The sequence below is a fragment of the Amphiura filiformis genome, chromosome 17 (genome assembly GCF_039555335.1).
Source record: "Amphiura filiformis chromosome 17, Afil_fr2py, whole genome shotgun sequence".
Taxonomy (NCBI): Eukaryota; Metazoa; Echinodermata; class Ophiuroidea; order Amphilepidida; family Amphiuridae; genus Amphiura; species Amphiura filiformis.
Genome location: NC_092644.1, coordinates 14,433,472 through 14,457,897, shown reverse-complemented (window position 1 = coordinate 14,457,897; position 24,426 = coordinate 14,433,472). Strand labels below are relative to the sequence as shown.

At 35.3% G+C, this 24,426-nt stretch overlaps 1 protein-coding gene across 3 annotated transcripts in view; it reads right to left on the bottom strand.

Annotated features, from left to right (window-relative positions):
* Positions 1-704: 704 nt before the first annotated feature.
* Positions 705-24,426, bottom strand: part of LOC140137359 (serine/threonine-protein kinase Nek7-like) — a 44,540-nt gene continuing 20,818 nt past the window's right edge. Inside the window, exons 7-9 of one of the 3 annotated variants that reach the window (XM_072158999.1) lie at positions 12,536-12,649; positions 11,560-11,670; positions 705-8,091 (exon numbers count right to left, since the gene is read on the bottom strand). In XM_072158999.1, coding sequence (XP_072015100.1) covers positions 7,984-8,091; positions 11,560-11,670; positions 12,536-12,649 — 333 coding nt within the window. In that variant the 3' untranslated portion in view covers positions 705-7,983. The remainder of the gene's footprint in view (positions 8,092-11,559; positions 11,671-12,535; positions 12,650-24,426) is intronic. The other 2 variants (XM_072158997.1, XM_072158998.1) reach the window with 2 other exon arrangements.

Below are 24,426 nucleotides of genomic sequence, written 5' to 3'. Positions count from 1 at the left end.
TGTTTGTTACACCATGTATATTTATATGGGTCACCCTGTATAATGACTCCCATTGTATCGTTTCTGAAATCGTCTGAGTATATGCTCTCAGAATATATATACTTTTATTGGGTTCTAATGTAAACTTTTGAAGTTATAGTACAAAACCTGTAAAAGCATGTGATTTGTTTGAAAAATACACATGCAACGCAACTGGTGCCCAACATAAAAAACATGACCAGTTACAGAAAATGCTACATAGTACACTACCCTCAATGCATTCCCAGTGTTTAATCATCAATACTCCAAATTCACTTTTGATTGACTTTAAAGGGGCATTCAATGATTTACTGAACCCACACACTCCACCGTGTTTTCTACTTTACATGTATTTTGCTCTGTTGTTGTTGTTACATTTACATTGGACTCTCTGCTTAAGCACTGAAAATGCTTATCCCTCTCGTATCTTCATATCAATGCAAAGCTGGTTTCATCACTCTGCTAGCTGTCGTTCAATAATGGCAATACAGTCAGCTTATACCATATATACCTGATATGCACAGCTTCCACAACACTATACCAAACTTTAACAGACTCCGAACATAAGCAGGTACATTAAGTAACAACATTTGTATCATGCTGTGGGTTGCACCATATTTTTTTCTCATGAAATTTGGGTCACTGGAAAACAGTTTGGTAAACTGTGTGAACCATTTTTATTTAACAATAGAATGAACTTCGATGGGCCAATTGACTTGATCAAACAAATGTAATCTATTTGTGAAGCAGTTTGTAGGATAGAAACAAATATTTTTACAGAAAATCTCTCAATGCCCGTAAATATTTTTCTCATGTACTTTTCCATGAAAGAAAGCGGCATTGTGTACCATCAAGGAAACCTTACACCAACTGGCACCGTAACCCATGATACTACTGTTGATACAATGTGCAATTCCATTTGAAACTCATACACCCCTGTGGAAGACATGACCTTTATCTCCCACATAGGGAGTGTAAATTTCAAATGGGCTACCTAAATGGCTGAGTCCATTTGAAATCTACACTCCCTATGTGGAAGATTAAGGTCATGTCTTCCATAGGGGGTGTATGGATTTCAGTTCTAATAGCCCAATTGTATCCATCTGATAAGGATTTGTCAAAATTCAGCGCATATATAGTTTGGGTCTTTTTATGTCAGGCACGTAAATTACTATATCCCACTGTGTTTATAGTATGGAATTGAATGTGTCTGGCGAGAGTTCAAAAGTTTTCCACAGAGAACCAATCTAAACATTCAGAAATCCAAGACTTGACACATGGCTTCAACTACAACAATACAACATAGTATCTTACAGGACTCTTTTGTCATGACAAAACGGTGAATGAATATTCATTGCCTGGATTGATGTTTTGACAAAGGCCTGACAAAGCATTATGTACCCAATGTGGTGAGTGCAAAAACATCTTTGTGAATTGAAGATGAATTGCTGCTTCATGTCAAATGCATTCTTGTGCAGCACAACCAGCACACTGGGCCACATAAAAGTCGTAAGTTTTATATTCTATCGATTGATATGAAATTGGCTCAATGTAATAATGCAAACGGCAGCTATTGCTTCTCTGTCTACATAAGAATGTTCCTGCACATTAAGTCCCATGAAATGAGACATACTTCTGCTGAAAAGAAATGCTATTCATGAATCAAACAATTCCCTCCATGCTGCATGCTAAACAGGGTATTCATATTTGCCCTCACGGTCTTATTGTATCTACATACTTTGTTGTATGTGTCATACATTCCAAGTTTTGTTATAAAGAAAAGAGTAAATTTGATACATTTTTTATATTTCAATGTTCTCGCAACATCAATGGGCTATTCCAGTTGAAATCCATTACCCCTTATGGAAAACATGATCTTATTCTTTCACACAGAGTGTGAATTTCATATGGGGTTACCTGATGAATGGTGACTATTTGAAATATACACATACACCCCTTATGAGGGCGATTTAAGGTATTGTCTTCCATAGGGGAGTGGATTTCAACTGGAATAACCACATACACTACAATCTGTGCTTTCACATTACTGATGTTATGAAGGATCTGTGTATAAAGCATGCTTTTGAGGGGGAAAACGAGGTCACAATTCTCAACAGAAAATTCTATATGTACACAAATTAACTGTATTGTAAGCAAAAGTTTAAATGATCTAAGCATAGTATTACTAACTGCTGTAAGAACTGTATCTTAGATATGTTTTCCCTAAATCCACACCTACTTGCTTTCAAAGAGTATTATTAACAAAAGTTCAATATTTTTAGAATTATTATTAGGCACAGTTTGAACCAGTATAATATAAATAGTATCTCCAACCCAAATATGATAATTATTAATTATGTTACTCCTTTTTTCGTCAAATTGTATTTTGCCATCAACTCTGTGTGCTACCCAAGTTATCGGACAAATCCTGTTTCACAATCACTTACGGTTTCATACCAAATTAACACTGAATAAAAAAGTTTATTTGACCACTTAGATATTTAACTTAACGAACCCTGAACTTAAGTTCATGAAAGAAACAGTAGGCTGACGGAATTCATTTATATCAAATATGGAATGCTTTCCTGCTCTGAATTTGGTCAAATTTTATTTGCATAAAACTCTGTACACTCTTGGAAACATAAAAAGGTTCTTGGGCTTCCCATATGTAGGACCATACATGGTTTTATGAAGAACCAAAAAGGGTTCTGGAAAAGCTAGATTGAACCATTTTAGACATAAAAAGGTTCTGGAAAAGCCAGAAAGAACCACTTTGGGGTTCTTTAATTTTCAAGAACCTACATAAAGGAGACCCAAGAACCTTTGTTCTAAGAGTGTATAGCTAATAAGGAAAACAAAATCATTATGTACGAGGGGGTATCAAAAGGTTTTAGAAATCGCCCAGAAGTGAAAGAGCTATATCAATGAAATTTTGTCAGTGCAATCACTGGTCCTTATGTACACTATGATGCAAAAAAGGTCTTATAAGAATGTTTACTTTTTTTTACAGGCGGTAGATGTCAGTACCTGCCTATGTAACCGCATAACCAGCAAAATGGAGAAAATTGAGGCATGTAGCATGATTAAGTTCCATTTAAGGGTTACAGTGCCCAAAAAATCTGTGATGAAATAAAATTCATTTTCCAAAAAGCAACAGTGACAATATCACAATCACCACCGAAGATAACTTTCATTTCATCATCGATTTTCTAGGCACTGCAACCCTTCAAATGCAGGATCTTAATAACGCTGCTTGCCTCAATTTTCTCAATCTTGCAGTTTATGTGCAGTAACTGGGGCAGCAGGTTATTAGCATCTAGCGTAGCCTGTAAAAAGTAAACATACTTATGAGACCATTTTTGCACCATAGTGTACATAAGGACCAGTGATTGCACTGACAAAATTTCATTGATATAGGTCTTTCACTTCTGGGCGATTTCTAAAACTTTTTGATACCCCCTCGTACTTGTACAAACCAAACATTACAGAATTTACAAACACGCATAACCCATTGCTACCAAAGTACACAATAGTAATGGAGGAAAAATTATAAAAATGTTTTTAAGTGTCACAATGTTATGTTACAATACCATTAGTAAATCAGTATAATAGGTATAATATGTCTGCTCCAAAACCTTTGTGCGTATCATCATGAAAAAGACCACAGATATCCTGAATAAAAGACAGGAAATTAGTTTACGAATATTATTATTCTCTTAATCAGCAGGCATTTCAGTAGTCTTTTTCAAGCTGGTGAAACATCTTAGAACTCAAATGAAGCAATTATTTCAGCCGAATTTCACCCATCAACTATTATTTTTGGCTATCTGAAAATTAACATTCTGTATTCTAATGCCAGTTTTGGTGACAACTCTCTGGTCCCAAGGTTCCCTAGTCCCAAGGCTCAATTATTCCAAAGGTTCGCTAGTCCGAACACGTAACTTACCATTCGCTAGTCTGAATTCTGAAAAGTCAGAATCTCTGGTTCTCTAGTCCGAAAGTTGTGCTAGTCCGAATAATAAATAAGGTTCTCTAGTCCAAATATAGAATAAGGCTTGCTAACCCTAACCCTAATTCTATATTCGGACTAGAAAACCTTCGGATTAGCAAACTTAATTTGGTTTTCAGACTAGTGACCCTTCGGACTAGAGAGAAATCACGCCAGTTTTATCCCTATGGGTGAACCCAAAAGTGACGGCTGCAAGTGCACTAAATACACATATTGTGTAGAAATGTCAACTACTACTTACTCAATTCAACATAAGAATGATACGCATAATTGAAATTCTAAAGAATTTGTTTAACCGCTACTATACAAGCAAAATTAGCGATGAGATAACATTTATAATTATATTCTGTATACTTCAAATTCTAGTTATAATTACACGACAAAACAAAACAAAGTAGTACCAAGTTATAAGGGTGGTAACACAAGAAATATCAAAGATTGCACACATTTTTTTTGATGGTGGAATGGACTCACCATAAAGTTATTAAATTGGACAGTCATTTGCTACAGAATTATATCAGGTCTACAAAAAGGATTTTTAATTCCTAATACAACACAACTCAATCATGGTATTATCACTAGCTGTTCTGCATAGTAACTAATCCAGCTTACACAAAAGTTTTAAATGCCATGTTATATAAAGGGTATATAAAATGCATAACATATTTTACACTGAAACACATTTTTTGAAAACTTGCTTCAAAACTTATTTTTCAAAAATGTTTGCCCTAAAATGTTTTACAATAACATTTTTAAAACGCTGTAGTTGCATGCAAAACGTTTTCAAGGGGGTGACCCTATTGCTTTAGGATATGTATTTTCTTCAAACTTACGCAGGGTCAGGACCTTTTAATAAGTTTTCATGACCTTTATATAATCCAACATTTAAATATTATTAAGATGTTATGACCTAAACCAAAACATGTTTATAACACGTTTATACATGGTTATTCGCACAAAAATTGCTAGGTAACGTGATATTATGTTTTTGTGTGTTCGGGCAGAGTCAAGTAACATTCGATATTCAAATACCTTGTTGACCGCTACAATTGTATTCGAGTGGTGTAATGATATTGCTACTTTACTTTGCATGGGTTTAATAGATATGATAAGGCAAGAAGAGAAAGTTGTGTTCTGCAAAGAGATAGTTATGTTCTATGCAAAAGATTAAATTACACCTCAAATTTCCACTTACAATAAAAAGAAAAAGTTCAGGCATTTCATGGGTATGGTGCAGTTATCCAATCGGGTCATTGCTCCAAATTTACAAGGCTCGTTATTACAAAGGGTTATTACTCTGAAGGGTTATTACTCTGAAGGGTTGTTATTCCGAAGGGTTGTTATTCCAAAGAGTTGTTATTCTGAAAGCTTGTTATTTCAAAGTTTGTTACAAAGGGTCATTAATCCAAATTTGGGAATAACAGTAATTCGGAATAGAGATCCTTACCGTAAATTCGGAGTAATGAGCCTTCAGTACAATGACCCTTTGGAATAACGAACCTTAACTGTAATTTTTTTGGAAAAATTAACCTTCAGAATAATGACACTTTGGAATAACAAACAGTTACCCAGAGTTAAACATTTGTGACCAACAGCCATGTTCCATCTTGTGCAATGAATTGAATCTAAAGTACTCTCTTTTTGTTGTACACTTGAAATTGGCACCAAGGAAACCGTGGAAGAGGCTGAAGTTGCTACCATAGATATGACTGTAAGTTTCACCTACATCAGACAGCAAGTGCAGAAATGCACAATGCTGTCCGGTAAGAAGGTAGGTAGCTAAAGAGTAGGTACTTCAAACTGAAAAGTGGTGACTTGTTGACATATAATATATCCATATTTTCAATACACATGCAGAATGGTCGACTGCAGATCCGTCGGATAACACTTTTTCTATGGGAAATGAACTTTGCTGCTTGGATGATGTCACGATGAGGCTAGCATTTATTCCGCATTGAAAAGCGTGTTCCGACGGATCTCCACTCGACCAGCCTCCTTGATATCAGTTTTCACTCAAAACTTTGTCTTCCATGAGTCTGTTAAAATCACTAATACTGAATCGTACAAATTCAATACTACATACAAAATATAAAAGGAATCAAATAACATACAAAAAAAGTTCCATTTTTGGACCTGATATATTCAATTCTCTCTAGATATGGTGACATAAGACAATGATAAAAACAGTGAATTTGCAACATGTTCTTTGTACTTCAGATGAAAAATAAAATCCCCTTGTTGAAATATGTCCTACTTCAGCACCCCTGAAAATGATCAACATCAAAAAGGTTGTAAGTTCTTTGTTATCAGTATGCACTTATTGCCTTCTTGCATGCGACCAATGTTAGTCATGTCCACACGAGAGCCAGACACTCAAGAGGAAACTCAGAGGATTCAGTCAGAGGTATGTATCAAGAGGACCCACTTATACAGCTTTGATACTCCAAGATAAACTCACCTCAAACCCCCAATTTAGTTCAACCTCCCAAGTACAATGGACTATTCCAGTTGAAATCCACACTACAATTGATTTTGGAAATATCTTCCACAGGGGGAGTATGATTTTTAAATGGAATAAGCACATTAGGCAGCTCCATTTGAATTTCATACACCCTCTGAGAAAGTCAACTTGAATCTTCCCCTGAGGGAGAACGAGTTTCAAATGGAGCTGCTAATGTGTTAATTCCATTTGAAATTCATACTCCCCCTGTAGATATTTCCAAAATCTTCCAGAGGGGTAGTGTGGATTTTAAATGAAATAGCCCAATGAGCGGAAACTTGCAGGATTTTGTGGACACATTTGAGATTTTCGTTCGGACGTTCACCATATGATTGTACATAGCGATTGGTCAATTCCTGCTTCTACACCTTTAGCTCATGTTTAATAATCACTTAGCGATGAAATCAAAACTCGACTGGCGATTGACCCCCGGTTCCGTCCATTTACCATTGTTTAGAACATTAGAAACTTGACGGAAATGGACAGAACTGGCGGTCAATCGCCAGTCGAGTTTTGATTTCATCCCTTAGGAAGTGGCTCATGTGTTTCTGTTGGCAAAACCACCATGTGAGCACAACTCGTGAGCGACTTAAAATTTCAGATATATTTGGAGTTTCATGCCCGTGTGAACATATCCGTAATGTGAAATTATCAAAGGATACTTAAAACCATACAGCCCGCCCAGGTGAGTCAATTTGTACTTGTTTGTGAAACTAGAAACTCAAAGCTATCCGGGATAAACATAGAATTCCACAGAACATGAGACATGTTAAGCTTAAGCATTGGATCTATGATCATCAAGTCCGTGTTACCCGAGACAGACGTTATTGAATTTGGAAATGTTGAGTCCCCAGAACATTAGGAGAATTCCATTTACCAATCCCTGTCAATTACCTTTTTTGAATATTTGACATATCTTCTTATCCAATGCATATATTCATTGTGGAATATGGATGAAAGTTGAAACTTTATATTTGACAATGTAATGATACATTTGATTTACATGCCTGTTATAGGCATCATGTTTCCTTGGAGGAGATCCCGTGCAAATCGGTCTGTTTGTAACATAATTGACATATATTTGGGAAAGTTGCACAAGAATCTGAAGCCCAGGCTCATCAGCGGTTGTCACATTGATAAATAAGCGTGATACATGCCTGACTATAACAGTCTCATTTTATGAGACTTGTTTAAGAATAAGGCAATTTGATATGTCTGCCCTCCCACATGATGTAAAATGCAGTAAACAACAAACAAATTCTTAAACACTTGAGAAAGTTCCTGCAATCTTATTGGTTCAAAGCAGTGTTATATGACACAATATTTATAAAACAGTTGGACAGAAATCATATATAAACAAAAAAAGTTGCAAATACTGCCCTCATTGTCTTAAGTAACCATAATTCTTATGATTTTCCCAGCATTCCATTATGACATCACTTCCTGTTTGTATTAATTACTGTACGGTGATCATGTGCATCTTTGTGGCGATATCGTGGACTGTCTCGATACTGGGCCTGTTTTCCGGTTTGGGAGATATACACTGCTTGACAAGTTCTCGAAGCTGGTGGTGAAAATGAAGGTATAGAAAAGAGTCAATGACATGACATGATTGTATAAAACAAAATACAATACACACAAAAAATCTTAAACCATAAATCTAATGAGATGCTAGGTTAACTACTATAATATTTTGCAGTAAACCTTTGCCGAGAGCGTATTTTAAGCGTACATCATATATTAACTGCGTTGAAACAGATTTGTCTCTGATTGGCTGCCGAGGCGATCTGCTGTTGCCGCGTGGAAATTTATGAATGAACTTTGCGCCGTACGCGTTGTTAGCTCCACCTTTGCAACAACACGGTAGTACGCGCTTGTCAAAGGTTTACTGCACAATATTATAGTTCACCATACACAAAGTAATTGGGCTTATCCATTTGAAATTCAAACCAAACGAGGAAGACTTTGGAATTCCACACAAATTGAAGAGTTTAAATAATTCCACATTCATCCATTTCCATTGATAAAGTGTAAAATGTGTGGGTGATTTTGGAATTCCAAACAATATTTCTTTGAGGCCAATCCATGTAAACTTCAAGTGGATTTGATATATTTCAACAATTTTCAACTGGAATTTAACATGTAAATCGGGCAAAAATGTCCAGCTGGATCAAACTAAGGTGCAACTGTAATTGAGATGGAAGTGTACTGTAAAAGTAGACATTTTCGTGAGGTTTTTATTTTCGCGAATTTCGCGAGTGGACATAAAATCGCGAAAATAAAAACTCGCGAAAATAACCTTTTGCATTAGGTTCCTATTGTATCAATATCAAAACCGCGAAATGTAATTCTCGCGCAATTGACAAAATGTTCAAAATCGCGAAAATATCTTCTCGCGAAAATATTGACTTTTACAGTATTCATTCACAGGGGGTGTGGATTTTAAATGGAATAGCCTCTTATAATTACACCATATTCTAAACAGGTCACAATTTCTGGGTAACCCAAAGACTTTAGACTAGGAGAGTCTGCACTCTGCACAGCCCAATGCAAAACCTGCAGTATTGGATTGTCATGATTGAGACCAAAATAGTAGCGATTTTGTGACAAAGGCTCAAATTGAACGATATTCTGCATCTTAAATCATCAAACACTCTATCCCACATTACACAAATATTGATATACACATCTAGATAATTCACATTTTCTATACCACTTTCCACCCTAATGTGGCAGTGACATCAGTGCGCATTTAATTGGGCGTAGTCTCAAAACTCTAACGTTTGCTCAAAGCGATGGCGTATTCCATGTACACTGCTTAAAGACGCCACATAGATGTGCGAGCAAAACAGCTGCTTGCACATGTTGATGGCAATGCCACATCAGGGCGAAAAATGGTATATAGGTGCATGACTAAAAATGAGGTACTTCTCCAGAGCAAAATATAACCATAACGGAGTCCAGATTCTCCTAGATTAATCTCTTTAAGTTACCTATACCTCTGACTATGAAAATGGTGCATGGGTAGAACAAGAACAGCGGGAAGCACAGCAACCTATCAACAACTTAAGGTCATTCACTTGCCAGCTTCCAACATATCAATATTGAATAAAACGATTAAGTACTGTGTGAGTGGATATATGTTGTGTTCTTATTTTCACGGTACCGTAAAAACTCGACAGTTAGCATATGTGCTTGCTATCCGCTTTTGAAAACATGAAATTGTACCATAGTCCGGCACTTCAGCTAATGGGGTTGAGACACAAATTTGCAGGTTTACTTGTTCATATAGAACTATGTGTATCAATGATTTGCTTAAAATCTGTTGCACTTTTGTGGATGGGGCTCTTCATGTTTGCATGTTTTAAAAGCGCTCATATATGCTAACTATCGAGTTTTTAAGGTAGATGCTTGAACTGAGAAAGAGCAAAAGTATCTACCTGTCTCAGTTGGAATTTGGGTATAAAGAAGTACTGAAAATTAAATACATGTTTTTCTGTTCTTTTCTTCTCCTATCTCTCTCATAGCAATGTTATTGTGAGTTTGTTGGATTGATCCCCACAGAATTGACAGGTTCTGAATTTTTTGCTCTCTAATTTGATTATCCGATAGCTTCGCCCAAGTTTCCTTTTTCGTTCAACTTCAAAAGTTTTGAAGAAGCTACTGCAAATTTAATTTTCAAAGGACCTTGAGATATTGATTCACCTATGCATATCGGCTCCAAATAATCTGAACCAATGTGAATTGAAAGGAAAAAAAAAAAGATTCTCAAATTCCTATTAATAAAATTGCAGTCATCCTAAGAAACAATCAGTGACATTCATTGAAGCATGTATATTTCATTAGGAGTTTGGGTCTCAATGACATGCTCACTCTACGACCATACATATTGATCCAATCATATTGGGTTTCTTTATTAATCGGATTCATGAAATTTGAGGTATATTTGTGTGTTACGTATACTTCTGCACTTTGTAAAACAACCCACATGGACTCATGCTTTCTTCTTACTTTTTTCTCCCACCTCATTTTTTGCCCCATTTCTCTAATTTCGTTATAAACTAGATTAAATCACACATGTGGTAAGCTTACTCCTCAACCATGTATGTGATCTGATAGGATTCATGTGCTCGATATGGGAAAAACATGAAATTTGAGTTGTATTCACTTGTATAAGCATGAGCATCACATTATGAAAACTAAGCCTTGCACAAATTGTTCACACCAAAAGTTTCACAATTAAGTTCAATATCCACACACACAAAAAAAAGGATTGTCCATGTATGAAGGCAGACCTATGCACCACGAAGTGGCCATTGTTTGTGGGTGCTCTATTTTAGTTAAAGGGATTTTCTGCAAGAACATAAAAGTTTTTATTATACTTTGATAAGCTTGTAATCGGGGGAATTATTAGGCTTTTACCGCTACGCCTAAAAGTAGATCAACATTAAGAAGGATATAATTGATCTGCCTGGTCTATATTTTGTGTGTTAAAGAAAGTAATCAAGTATACATGTAGGACTTCAAATAATTTGTAATACTTCTGGCGAAATGTCACAAGACAATTCTCCAAATAAAATATATTGATATTAATCCGCTATGTTATAAGGCACGTCAATTACGAGCTGATCAAACTACAGAGTAGCTTATGAAGCAAGGATAAGTCAATAGAACTACTTTTAAGTAAAAGATTTTAAAATACTTTTCAGGATAAATCAACAAAATAGTAAAAACAATGAAGTATAAAAAAGGTTTTCTTGTTTGACTCTCGTAAATTGAGATTTCTTTTAACCGTACTCAGGTCATGACACATAATGGCGCTATTCAAAATAATGGGAATATATTGAAAGCTTCTTGAGTCATAAATCTACATATTTAAGAAGAGTAACAGTATACAGCTTCATAAATAATTTGTTTAATGTTAGGAAACACTTTCTGTTCTTTTCCTATAGGTTTTTTTTATCTAAAGTTAGTTTTAAAACTCTTCTTCTTTTTTTTTTTTTTCCTTGCCTGGACATCAATTTATTCTTACCTCTGTTGAAAAATATACCGGCAAAGGAGGGTATTCGCAACGATCTATCTTCAGACACAATGTAAATAAGTCTAAGCCCTCGCTATAGAACGGTGAATTGAGGGCAGCAAGCTGACAAACAGAAAAACACACCGAAGTAGGGAGTACACAAGAAAATACAATTTAATCACCATGGAAATATCTATTGCCATGGAAACATGATATTGTTTGACTAAATAGTATAGTACTGGCTTTTAAACTTCATCACATCAACTTTATGCATGGAAATCTGTTTTGAACCGTATAATTTAGTACAGTTCTTTCATCCCTTTGTTAATGCACATGAATGGACAAATTGTTAACATGTAAATCACTCTGTGGGCCATTAACACAGCCGTTTGATTTACTAATATTGCAGACACTTCGTAATCTACAGCTGTCGCCATATAGGAGGCCTAAACTATGGTGAAGCACCAGTTCATACTGTTAGTCATACAATTTTATGTTTGATGAAATATAATATATATTTTTTCAAATAGGGTGATCCAATTCCAATGTTTGTTCAGATAGAAATTTAAAACTGCTCATTGCACTGAAAACACATCAAACAGAAATTGGAAACAATGGGCTATTCCATTTGAAATCCACACTGCCCCTGTGGAAGATTTTGGAAATATCTTCCACAGGGGGAGTATGTTTTTCAAATGTAATTGGTCAGGGTTAATCATTTTGAAACCCATACTCCCCCTGTACTATGGCTTAACCTATATCTTACAACTGGAGTGAGTATTTCAAATGGAAGTTTCCCAATTGGCTATTCTATTTGAAACCCATATTCCCTCTGTGGAAGACTTTAGCTAAATCTTCCACAGAGATAGTGTGGATTTTAAATGGAATAGCCCAATACTATAACACAGTATGGTACCTCACAAAGATTGAAAATTGGATCACCCTATCCGTACACACATTATATGCAATTTTTTTCGAATCCACTCACCTCTTGCGAATAATGGTCTGCTGGGAGAGGGGGATAATCACATTGCTCTATCTTCTTACACAATGAATACAGGTTCATCTTATCTCCATAGAATGGAGACTGCAAGGCAGCCATCTTGGAGGGTCATATGAGGTCACAGGTCAATAGGTTGTTGATTGGATGGGTCATATTATGGGCAGGCAGATGGTGGTGATGGATGTACGTTGTTTTTGAAGTAGTTTGGTAGCAGGCAGCAGGCAGTGCATGATGGGTAACATATAGGGGTGGGATAAAAGAAAAAGGCAAAAAAGGCAAGCAAAATATGAAGATTAGATGTGGCCCTATCACCATTAATAAAAGTTTGCACCCTGTGACCCAGCCCAAACTATTCACAAATCGTCAGCCTGCTACGCTAATTGCCTAAGCCATTTTTTGTAATTTTGAGAACAAAGAACAAAATGTGGTTCAAACATGCATCAGTTACATAATCAACCTAATTATTTTGGATTATTCCCATTTATTAGTATCATTATCATTTATTCTTGTGCAAAGATTGGTGAATAAATATGTTTTAATGCATGCTTGAATCATATTTTGTACGGTACTTTGTTCTCAAAATTACAAAAAATGACTTAGGCAATTAGCGTAGCAGGCTGATGAAATACTTGTTGAATCTGTATATCAACATGCCATGGCAATACAACAATTTACAGAACGACAAACTATTACTTATTAATAATAGAGGTGCAAGTGACGACATTTTTGTTCCTCCATCACCAAACGAAAAATGTACAGACCCAATTATTTAATTCGTTAGTGAACATCACAGTTCACGGACAGTTTCTTTTCAGGCACATTAAACATAACACAGAAACAGTAAGATTGAATTTTAACACTATATCCACACACATAAAATATTATCTCTACAAATGGAATTGGCCCTCCCATCTTTCATTAACAAGCTTTAAGAGCGAGAGTCTGCACTCAAGTGTCAAGAGGGCTGTCTACGATTAGTATCAAAATAGGATTGAGCCATCACTTAATACTGACAGGGACAATTTCCAACTTCTCAAGAATCTACGATTCAAAAGAGGTCATAACCTGATGAAGATGGCCGACTCATTCTTACTGGCGACAGATGAGATGCCATCTGGATAGTCCAAGAATTTTTTTTTAACATTTCTGATAAAAAGTTTCAAACTCAAATATATTTCTACCAACACAAATGAACTTTCACGAGCAGCAGTAACAACATCTTTGCACAACTTCATTTAATACCTCTACCAAATTCTCAAGCAACAAATGATTAATCATAAACGTCATGTACACTTAACATATAAAGTAACTACTCAGTTTTATCAGCCGTCATCGTTTCCAAGTTATTCAATAAAACAAAATCTGAAATATACGTTTGGTGTCTTCTTTACTTTGGCATCTCATTTCTTTAAATTGAGAAAAGAAATGGTGATCTCGGGCAAAAAAGTATGTCATCATCAACAACAAAAAAGTTGATAAATAATAATGAGATTCTGGAAGAGGTTCATTTGGATAGCAATGTTCAATTTGTAGCTTAAGTTCAATAAAACATATCCATGTGGCTCAAAATATGCTAAGGTGTCATATTATAGCCATATATTTTGACATCTTTTTTTTAAAATAATAATTATAGAAATGGAATATTTGCTAGTTTAGTGGCAAGTTTAGGTAGTAAAGACATAGCATACACAATTTAAGTAAAATCCTTTCACTCTAAATAATAATAAAAAAAAAAAATAGCTGTAAAAATGCCTATTTTTTACACTTTTATTTGTAACATGCCAAGAGGCGCCTTTTTTCAACAGCTTTTAATTTTTTTTATGGATCCTTATAGAAATTCATGTGACCTGTTTCCCAAAATGGTGCAGTAAACCAATCAAAAAAACAGAAAGAGGCATTATGAATTATAAGTTAACAGATCAAAAAAAGGATTTAAAAGTTTGCCTTGTGTATGTTACTATTGTCTGTCAAACTTTTGATTGATTTTGAAGTCCCTCAGTTTTTTATAAACAAAGACTTGAAGCATAAACTAAAGGGTAAATCTATTGTAAATAACTTCATTTCTCCATATTATAATCAATTTGTAAGTGGCTGCCATCTTTTTTGAACATATATAACAATTTTAAAATTTTTCTTGAAATGTCTGTCAAATAGTAACATACGCAAGACAGTGCTGTAATTCCTGCTAAACTAGGGTGATACAGCTAATTATGCTACATGACATAGCATTTAGCTCCACCTAGCTTTGTGGCACTATCACTTTGTGAGGAGAAGCTTTTTTGATGACACAATCCATTGTTAAGTGTTGTCTGTCAAACATTTGTACGCAAGTAACATACGCAAGATTTGTATGTGTCCGTCAAAAGTAACATACATGTACGCAATACGTTTAAAAAAATTAAAAATCACTTGATGTTCACATTATGATGATAGTTTAGAGTTTATAAAAGTGTTTTAAAACATGTGATTTATAAACTGCATGTGATCTTTATTCAATTTCCCATCTTGAACTACTGTTTTTGCCAAATTATTATTCTGTATGTTACATTTGACAGACATCTTGCTTATGTTATGGCTTGACAGACACACATATTTTATTTATAACAATTTATCCTCCTTATTGTAATATTTGGACACATTTTTTTCCACAATCAGTTGCTGTAGGTCCTACACCTAAATAACCACAAAATACCTTATGTAATACTTTATAAATTTTTATTTGATTGCAGAAAATCATCAAAATTGTGTCTGTCAAATATAACGTACGCAAGGGCTAGAAAATTTAATTTGTGAAGTAAATGGTCTATAACTTATCTTTCTTTTAGTGTATTATGAACGATATATGTGCATACTATAATTTAAACCTGGTTGGAGACCAAAAGAAAAGAGCTGGAAAAATAATTGTGTGTTACACTTTTATGACACCTTAGCTTATTTTGAGCCATGTACAAAGTACTCACAATTTATGGAGACTTGACATTTCGAAACCTATTTGCCTTGTTTCCTAGTCAAGAGGTATGACTTGATCCAACAACACTGGTGGTGTTTCTAGAAACACCACCAGTGTTGTTGGATCAAGTCATCACTCATGACTAGGACACCAGACAAATAGGTTTCGAAATGTCAAGTCTCCATAAATTGTGAGTACTTTGTACATGGTTATGTTCTAAATTTTAAAAAATAATGAGATTGTCAATTGGATATCATGGCATGGCTTTAGGGCACACCAAAGCTATGACATTTGCTAGGTTTTCCACTGATGATGCACGCATGAACACACACTTACTGTGTTGTATGAATGTTGCAAATGAGATGTCAAATTAATGAAAACATCTTCCATAACTAAATGTATATTTTGGATTTTGTTTTATTGAAAAACTTACCAGCAATGGCAGCTTATAAAACAGAGTATTTACTTTATGGGTTAAGTGTACTATGCAACTCCATGGGTATTTTGCTTATCACACAAGTTGTAGGCAACCACCGAAAGACATACATGTATACAGCATGTTCAAAAAGTAATTTTCCCTTTTTAAAATTTATTATTTTGCCATGTTCCATTGAAAGCAAGCAATTATAGATTAAGTTAATTAGCTCCTTTTTTCACTGTATGAAAATAAGTTCAAATAATTATGCAACATGTACACCATTTGTTCCATAAAGCGTAAGTCAATTTACAATATTCTTTAACATTGTTTTCATAACTATGTGTAACAATGCCAAAAAATAGTCATCCATTTCAGTGCAATGTGCAGTGCCCTTAATATTGGTGACTTCTAAATGATGAGTATACAATACACAGTAACCTAAACAATGGGAAATTGGTATAGTTGTAGATCATCTTTTGGACATGAAAATTATATAAAACTTGTGTTTCTTATAACCAACTTGTACTATTCTCACTTACTGCCTCGACTCTAGAACTTGAAATATTCAATGTACTTTTTAATGGAATATCCAATAGAAAATAAACAGTCTGATGTCTGGAGCAGTTTGGACACTTTGTGTTAAATAGGTAAGCTTAAAGCGGCAGCTACAAACGATGTACATGTAGAAATAAGAGTATAAATTGACCAGTAGATACCCGTTGTAGTCCTACTAATTCATGGCACATTGAATAGCCCCAGGGAAATGTTAGCCAATATTGCAAGACTAGTATCCATGCCTTCTAGGTGAAATAAACCTGCTCATGTTACAATCAGGCCACAGCTGGCCTGTTGTCTGATCTTTCCCTGGGAGAGATTAAATTCTAATCTCCCACTTCAAAGGCCAGCCCAAAAATCTGGAATTCCATCATTTTAATGTCTATTTAATCCAGTGGCAGATGAGTGGCTAGCAGTGATGCCAACGCCGCGCCTTAGGCGCACAATTGGGCTACTTGGCGATCACTTGCGCTACTCAAAAAAAGCATGCCGCTACTTGTCTAAAATTGGGCTACTTTTGCCAGTCTCAGGCAGCTGCACTAATTTGATGTATTTTCCTTTCAATTTAGCCGATTTATAAAGGTTTTGAGTCTTTGAAGCTCCAAATTGAAATTATACAATGGGTTTTGTGACTATTTATTGATCGGTCAGTAACTTCCCAGTAAGTACCGGAAGTTTTAAAGTTTTAAAGTCAAGTGCTTTTCCGCCCAATTGGGTGTTTTTGCGTTCTAAATTGTAAATCCACCCAAATATTCGGTATTGGGCGCCTTTTTGGAAGCTTAAACAATTGGGCTACTTGAGAATCCTTTACCGCGGCCTGGCGAGTCAATGCGCCGCGCCTTGACGCTGAAAAGTTTTGGCAACACTGGTGGCTAGACATGGGATTGACTGCACCAAAACCCCTTACATCCACTTGCCCAATTTTGAGAACACATCAAAAAACCATCAAAATAATCACTGATATAAGGTGTTTTTTAACAAAAGCAATTTTTGGCGGACGCTCATCCTACCCAAGCATCCCGCCAAAAACTGCTTTTGTTGCAAACCCCCATATATATCATCAGTGATTTTTTTTTGATGATTTTTTGATGTGTTCTTAAAAATGGGCAAGTGGATGTAAGGGGTTTTGAAACAAAGCTCTTCATATGTCCATATCCCACAATGCAAATTGATTAAGATGGCCTTCAGGTGCAGATAGCGTTTACAGTTTGAAAAATATCATGCAGAGTCCCACTGGTCAACTGGACAGGCCTTTAACTAAACTTTTTGGATGGGCGGTAAATAGAAAAGATTTGTGGGTGGGAGCCTATCGGGCATAGACGCTTAATGGAACAAATACAGAATGTTTATAATCATACATTGGAGTTTTTGCAGGATCAGCAGGATCTCATAATTAGTGTTTCTTGCATTCCTAAAATCATCCTTTCATAAAGTGGCCTTAGTATCTAGTTAATCTATGGCAACTAAATGAGTACAATGAAAAACACCCACATTTCAGTTAGTTTTTGTTGTATTCCTAAACCCCTTAATAATGTTGATTTAGTATGAAGTTCATCTATGGCTACATAGCCGGGAGGATGATAAACCAATAATATTTTTAAAGATAATAAAGTCTTGAGTTCAAATTTATTACAAACATTCCATTTTCTTCATAGTTTTCTACACTGCGCCCAAAGAGTCATTTAATACCTCTACCAAATTCTCAAGCAACAAATGATTAATCATAAACGTCATGTACACTTAACATATAAAGTAACTACTCAGTTTTATCAGCCGTCATCGTTTCCAAGTTATTCAATAAAACAAAATCTGAAATATACGTTTGGTGTCTTCTTTACTTTGGCATCTCATTTCTTTAAATTGAGAAAAGAAATGGTGATCTCGGGCAAAAAAGTATGTCATCATCAACAACAAAAAAGTTGATAAATAATAATGAGATTCTGGAAGAGGTTCATTTGGATAGCAATGTTCAATTTGTAGCTTAAGTTCAATAAAACATATCCATGTACAAAGTACTCACAATTTATGGAGACTTGACATTTCGAAACCTATTTGCCTTGTTTCCTAGTCAAGAGGTATGACTTGATCCAACAACACTGGTGGTGTTTCTAGAAACACCACCAGTGTTGTTGGATCAAGTCATCACTCATGACTAGGACACCAGACAAATAGGTTTCGAAATGTCAAGTCTCCATAAATTGTGAGTACTTTGTACATGGTTATGTTCTAAATTTTAAAAAATAATGAGATTGTCAATTGGATATCATGGCATGGCTTTAGGGCACACCAAAGCTATGACATTTGCTAGGTTTTTCACTGATGATGCACGCATGAACACACACTTACTGTGTTGTATGAATGTTGCAAATGAGATGTCAAATTAATGAAAACATCTTCCATAACTAAATGTATATTTTGGATTTTGTTTTATTGAAAAACTTACCAGCAATGGCAGCTTATAAAACAGAGTATTTACTTTATGGGTTAAGTGTACTATGCAACTCCATGGGTATTTTGCTTATCACACAAGTTGTAGGCAACCACCGAAAGACATACATGTATACAGCATGTTCAAAAAGTAATTTTCCTTTTAAAATTTATTATTTTGCCATGTTCCATTGAAAGCAAGCAATTATAGATTAAGTTAATTAGCTCCTTTTTTCACTGTATGAAAATAAGTTCAAATAATTATGCAACATGTACACCATTTGTTCCATAAAGCGTAAGTCAATTTACAATATTCTTTAACATTGTTTTCATAACTATGTGTAACAATGCCAAAAAATAGTCATCCATTTCAGTGCAATGTGCAGTGCCCTTAATATTGGTGACTTCTAAATGATGAGTATACAATACACAGTAACCTAAACAATGGGAAATTGGTATAGTTGTAGATCATCTTTTGGACATGAAAATTATATAAAACTTGTGTTTCTTATAACCAACTTGTACTATTCTCACTTACTGCCTACGACTCTAGAACTTGAAATATTCAATGTACTTTTTAATGGAATATCCAATAGAAAATAAACAGTCTGATGTCTGGAGCAGTTTGGACACTTTGTGTTAAATAGGTAAGCTTAAAGCGGCAGCTACAAACGATGTACATGTAGAAATAAGAGTATAAATTGACCAGTAGATACCCGTTGTAGTCCTACTAATTCATGGCACATTGAATAGCCCCAGGGAAATGTTAGCCAATATTGCAAGACTAGTATCCATGCCTTCTAGGTGAAATAAATCAGACAACAGGCCACAGCTGGCCTGTTGTCTGATCTTTCCTGGGAGAGATTAAATTCTAATCTCCCACTTCAAAGGCCAGCCCAAAAATCTGGAATTCCATCATTTTAATGTCTATTTAATCCAGTGGCAGATGAGTGGCTAGCAGTGATGCCAACGCCGCGCCTTAGGCGCACAATTGGGCTACTTGGCGATCACTTGCCGCTACTCAAAAAAGCATGCCGCTACTTGTCTAAAATTGGGCTACTTTTGCCAGTCTCAGGCCGCGGCACTAATTTGATGTATTTTCCTTTCAATTTAGCCGATTTATAAAGGTTTTGAGTCTTTGAAGCTCCAAATTGAAATTATACAATGGGTTTTGTGACCATTTATTGATCGGTCAGTAACTTCCCAGTAAGTACCGGAAGTTTTAAAGTTTTAAAGTCAAGTGCTTTTCCGCCCAATTGGGTGTTTTGCGTTCTAAATTCGGGTAAATCCACCCAAATATTCGGTATTGGGCGCCTTTTTGGAAGCTTAAACAATTGGGCTACTTGAGAATCCTTTACCGCGGCCTGGCGAGTCAATGCGCCGCGCCTTGACGCTGAAAAGTTTTGGCAACACTGGTGGCTAGACATGGGCTTGACTGCACCAAAACCCCTTACATCCACTTGCCCAATTTGAGAACACATCAAAAACCATCAAAATAATCACTGATATAAGGTGTTTTTAACAAAAGCAATTTTGGCGGACGCTCATCCTACCCAAGCATCCCGCCAAAAACTGCTTTTGTTGCAAACCCCCATATATCAGTGATTTTTTTTGATGATTTTTTGATGTGTTCTTAAAAATGGGCAAGTGGATGTAAGGGGTTTTGAAACAAAGCTCTTCATATGTCCATATCCCACAATGCAAATTGATTAAGATGGCCTTCAGGTGCAGATAGCGTTTACAGTTTGAAAAATATCATGCAGAGTCCCACTGGTCAACTGGACAGGCCTTTAACTAAACTTTTTGGATGGGCGGTAAATAGAAAAGATTTGTGGGTGGGAGCCTATCGGGCATAGACGCTTAATGGAACAAATACAGAATGTTTATAATCATACATTGGAGTTTTTTGCAGGATCAGCAGGATCTCATAATTAGTGTTTCTTGCATTCCTAAAATCATCCTTTCATAAAGTGGCCTTAGTATCTAGTTAATCTATGGCAACTAAATGAGTACAATGAAAAACACCCACATTTCAGTTAGTTTTTGTTGTATTCCTAAACCCCTTAATAATGTTGATTTAGTATGAAGTTCATCTATGGCTACATAGCCGGGAGGATGATAAACCAATAATATTTTTAAAGATAATAAAGTCTTGAGTTCAAATTTATTACAAACATTCCATTTTCTTCATAGTTTTCTACACTGCGCCCAAAGAGTATCCAAACACTTACAACAAAAGCCATATCTTGAAGACACTAAATCTAAATTGTAAAATTAAGTAGTCAATAGATGGTGGAGAATTTTGTTCTCAGTTCTTTGATAAAAAAAAAAACTTATTCGGCACAATGCGATCGAAGTCTGCTCTAGAGGCTTGATCGACACCGACAACAAAAATAGGCAGACTCGTTTGTCCAAACAACTTAACAACCCAAAAAATTCAAGGTATTGAAAGAGCAAATTACCAAGTCTGTTCTCATGTCATCGTATTCAATCTTCAATTCGAGACATGAGCCAAAGTGGAATGTCCAAGAAGTCATCATATAACGTTTTCTTCCCACCATGATGTATTTCCTCATTGTTTATATGTATTTGCTGTTTGTAATCGTGTTTACCCTTGCCTGAGATCGGTATGGATCTCAGTTGATCTTGGGGTTATATGTTTTTCTTCTTTTGGTTAAGGCCAAAAAAAAAAGGTTCGTCCCAAAGCTTGCGCGCGCGTTTGTAAAATCCCACGATTTGACAAAAAACAAATGCGGAAATTTTTTTATTTCAAAAAAAAATTTTTTATAGTTTTCTAATCTAAAAAAAAAAAAAAAAAAAATCGCATTTCGCATTTTTTTTTAAATTTCTCGTAAGCTTTGAAAAAAACCTTTTTTTTTTTTTGCCTAATAAAGATGATTAAATAAAATAAAACCAACAGCAGGTTTGGCATCATGATACCAACAGCATTTTGCACAGGCTTCTCCAAGTCTTTCCAAAATGTAAGTTTTATATTTTCAAATAAAGTTCGTCTATGGCCAACTCAAACATCTCTCTACTGTCCAACAGACTAACCATTTTGGGGAGGCCCTTACCAAAGATTACACACTTTGGAACACCCTGTATAATACACATTGCTTACTGTATATTAGAAATGAGTCCCACCCACAAATGCCATTGCCATTAAATGCATTTGTTAAATACAGGGCAAAACTAATGATCAAGCATGTTATTACACATCCACCTGCGTCGTATCCGGGTATAATATTCCCCCTTCAAATTAATTATCAAGCTGTTTGCAGACATCATTGAAACCTTGTTAATGTGTCTATGCCATAAATAATCTTATTAAGCCTCTTCAAATTTCAAATGTATCAAGGTTACAAAACACTTGTGTTTTAAAAGCCTGTTTTAATCTACTTGATACAGTTTTAAAAGCTGTTCTTTGAATAATTAGTGGCTACATGTGATTATCAATCAAGTGATTTTGACCAAATTTGCATACATGTGGGCAGAAACATCCAATTTCTTGAACCTAACAATCTATAATTCTGTTGAGCTTGTTAAGAATGAAACCGCAATTTGAATTTGCTTTTCATGCTATTTTCAGAGTTTTATTTCACTGAAGAATCGCTATCATTGGATTTACAATTCTACTAGTTTTGGCTCAAAATCAATATTACTGACAAATCACTCATTCAGATTTAACAAATACATGAACTCCTGCTGTCTGGTTGGTTTTGCATGTCCTATTAAATTATCATTGAGATGACTGTAATTATTGACCTTCATCTCCTTGTATTTCAAGTGTGACTGACCTTACCCAACATACAGGGCTAACCCTAACTACCCTAACCCTATTCATTGTCCTTTTTAACCCAAACCCTAATGTCCTTTTAGAGAACTGTGCATTGGCATATCTGTCAGCCTCTTTCACAGACCTCGTATTTCAATAACCCTCTCCAAGCTGAACAATCTCCTAACGAAAGCGTGCTTTTAAAAGTTTCATTAATATATTTCTGTGTTATATTTAGCTTAATCAGGGTTGATGAAAAAAATAGTATTTAAAAAAAATGTAAATCGGATTTTTTGTAGAAACATTGCGAATGAAGTATAAAACTTGCATTTATCAAAAATGGTAAAAAATGAAAAAAGTTGTGATTTATGAAAAATCAAGTGATTTAATTCATGATTTAAATCATTAAATCGGTGTGATTTAAATCAAACAACCCTGGAACTTTTTCTTATCCAGATTTTTCACTTAACTCTATCTCTGTCTAGACAATGGTCCTCTTTTTTCCTTTTAAACTTCATGCACTTTTTCCATTTGCATCGAAAACAATTTTATACAGGCAATTGACAAGACAATTTTGTAAAAATGTTATCAATACTTTCCATATTTAAACAACAAGTATACATTGTACACATTTAAAATGATATCTAACATACACCGACAGATTCCACAAAATTTCACAATATACAACAAGTTTCACCAAATGCCAACAAGTTTCACAAAATGCAAACAAAATTCACAAAATGCAAACAAGTTTCACAAGTGCAAACATTTTCAACTACAAAAGTTGATGTGCAAGTTCCACAGAGTGCAAAGTTTTAAAACTAGAAAGCCACAAATTTACTACATAAAGTGTCATGCTATAAACAATTTATACTCATGCAAAATATCCATCATTAAAGCATATTCACAACAAGCTCACAGAGTTTCTCAAATGCTCATATGGATAAGCCATAATCCTAACACAAAACCAAATTAAAACCCTAACTACCAATTTAACCCGACTATAATCCTAGTTTTAACCCTAATCCTATTGCTAACACTAACCCTAATATCTGACACGATCTGGTCCATGGGGGTCAAAGGAGGCCGCCTTTGACCCCCATGGACCAGATCGCGTCACGTATTACTAACCCTAGCCCTCACCATTTCCCTAATTCTCGGACTAATGAGATTTCGACAAATGGGCTGTTCCCAATGCCACACCCAAACCTAACAAGTGCTTTGCTGTACTAAAAGAATTCCTCCAAGGAAAAGCAGAATTTTGTATAAATAGGTACATACATGTATGCTGGAATAGTAAAACAGACTCACTGTGCAGGAGCTATAGTAGCCCCCCCCACACCCCATTTGAGGAGTTTGGCCCAAAGCGCTGAATAAGAAGAGGCACCTGTGAACATTCATCTGGCATGAATTTATTTTTAATTATTGATTCAGTTCTAACCCGGAGTAATTCTAAAAACGGGATGTAACTTTGTGCATCATTTAAAGACACATCCAAATGTCTTCAAATTATGTATGAAGACATGCTCTGTGTTCCAATTACTGTTTAGTTAAGCAATAAATGCAGCGTACAGAGAGGGCATAATACGACAGGGCCCTGTTGCTGTAAGTCAAGCAGACTTTGGACTCAATTAATCACATGGGCGCGCTGAATACATGGCAACCATGGTCTGTGTATTATGACAACCTCTCTATACACTCCCCCATCCTGCTTTTAGTGCAATATAGAATGTGATTGCATCCCATTTGTT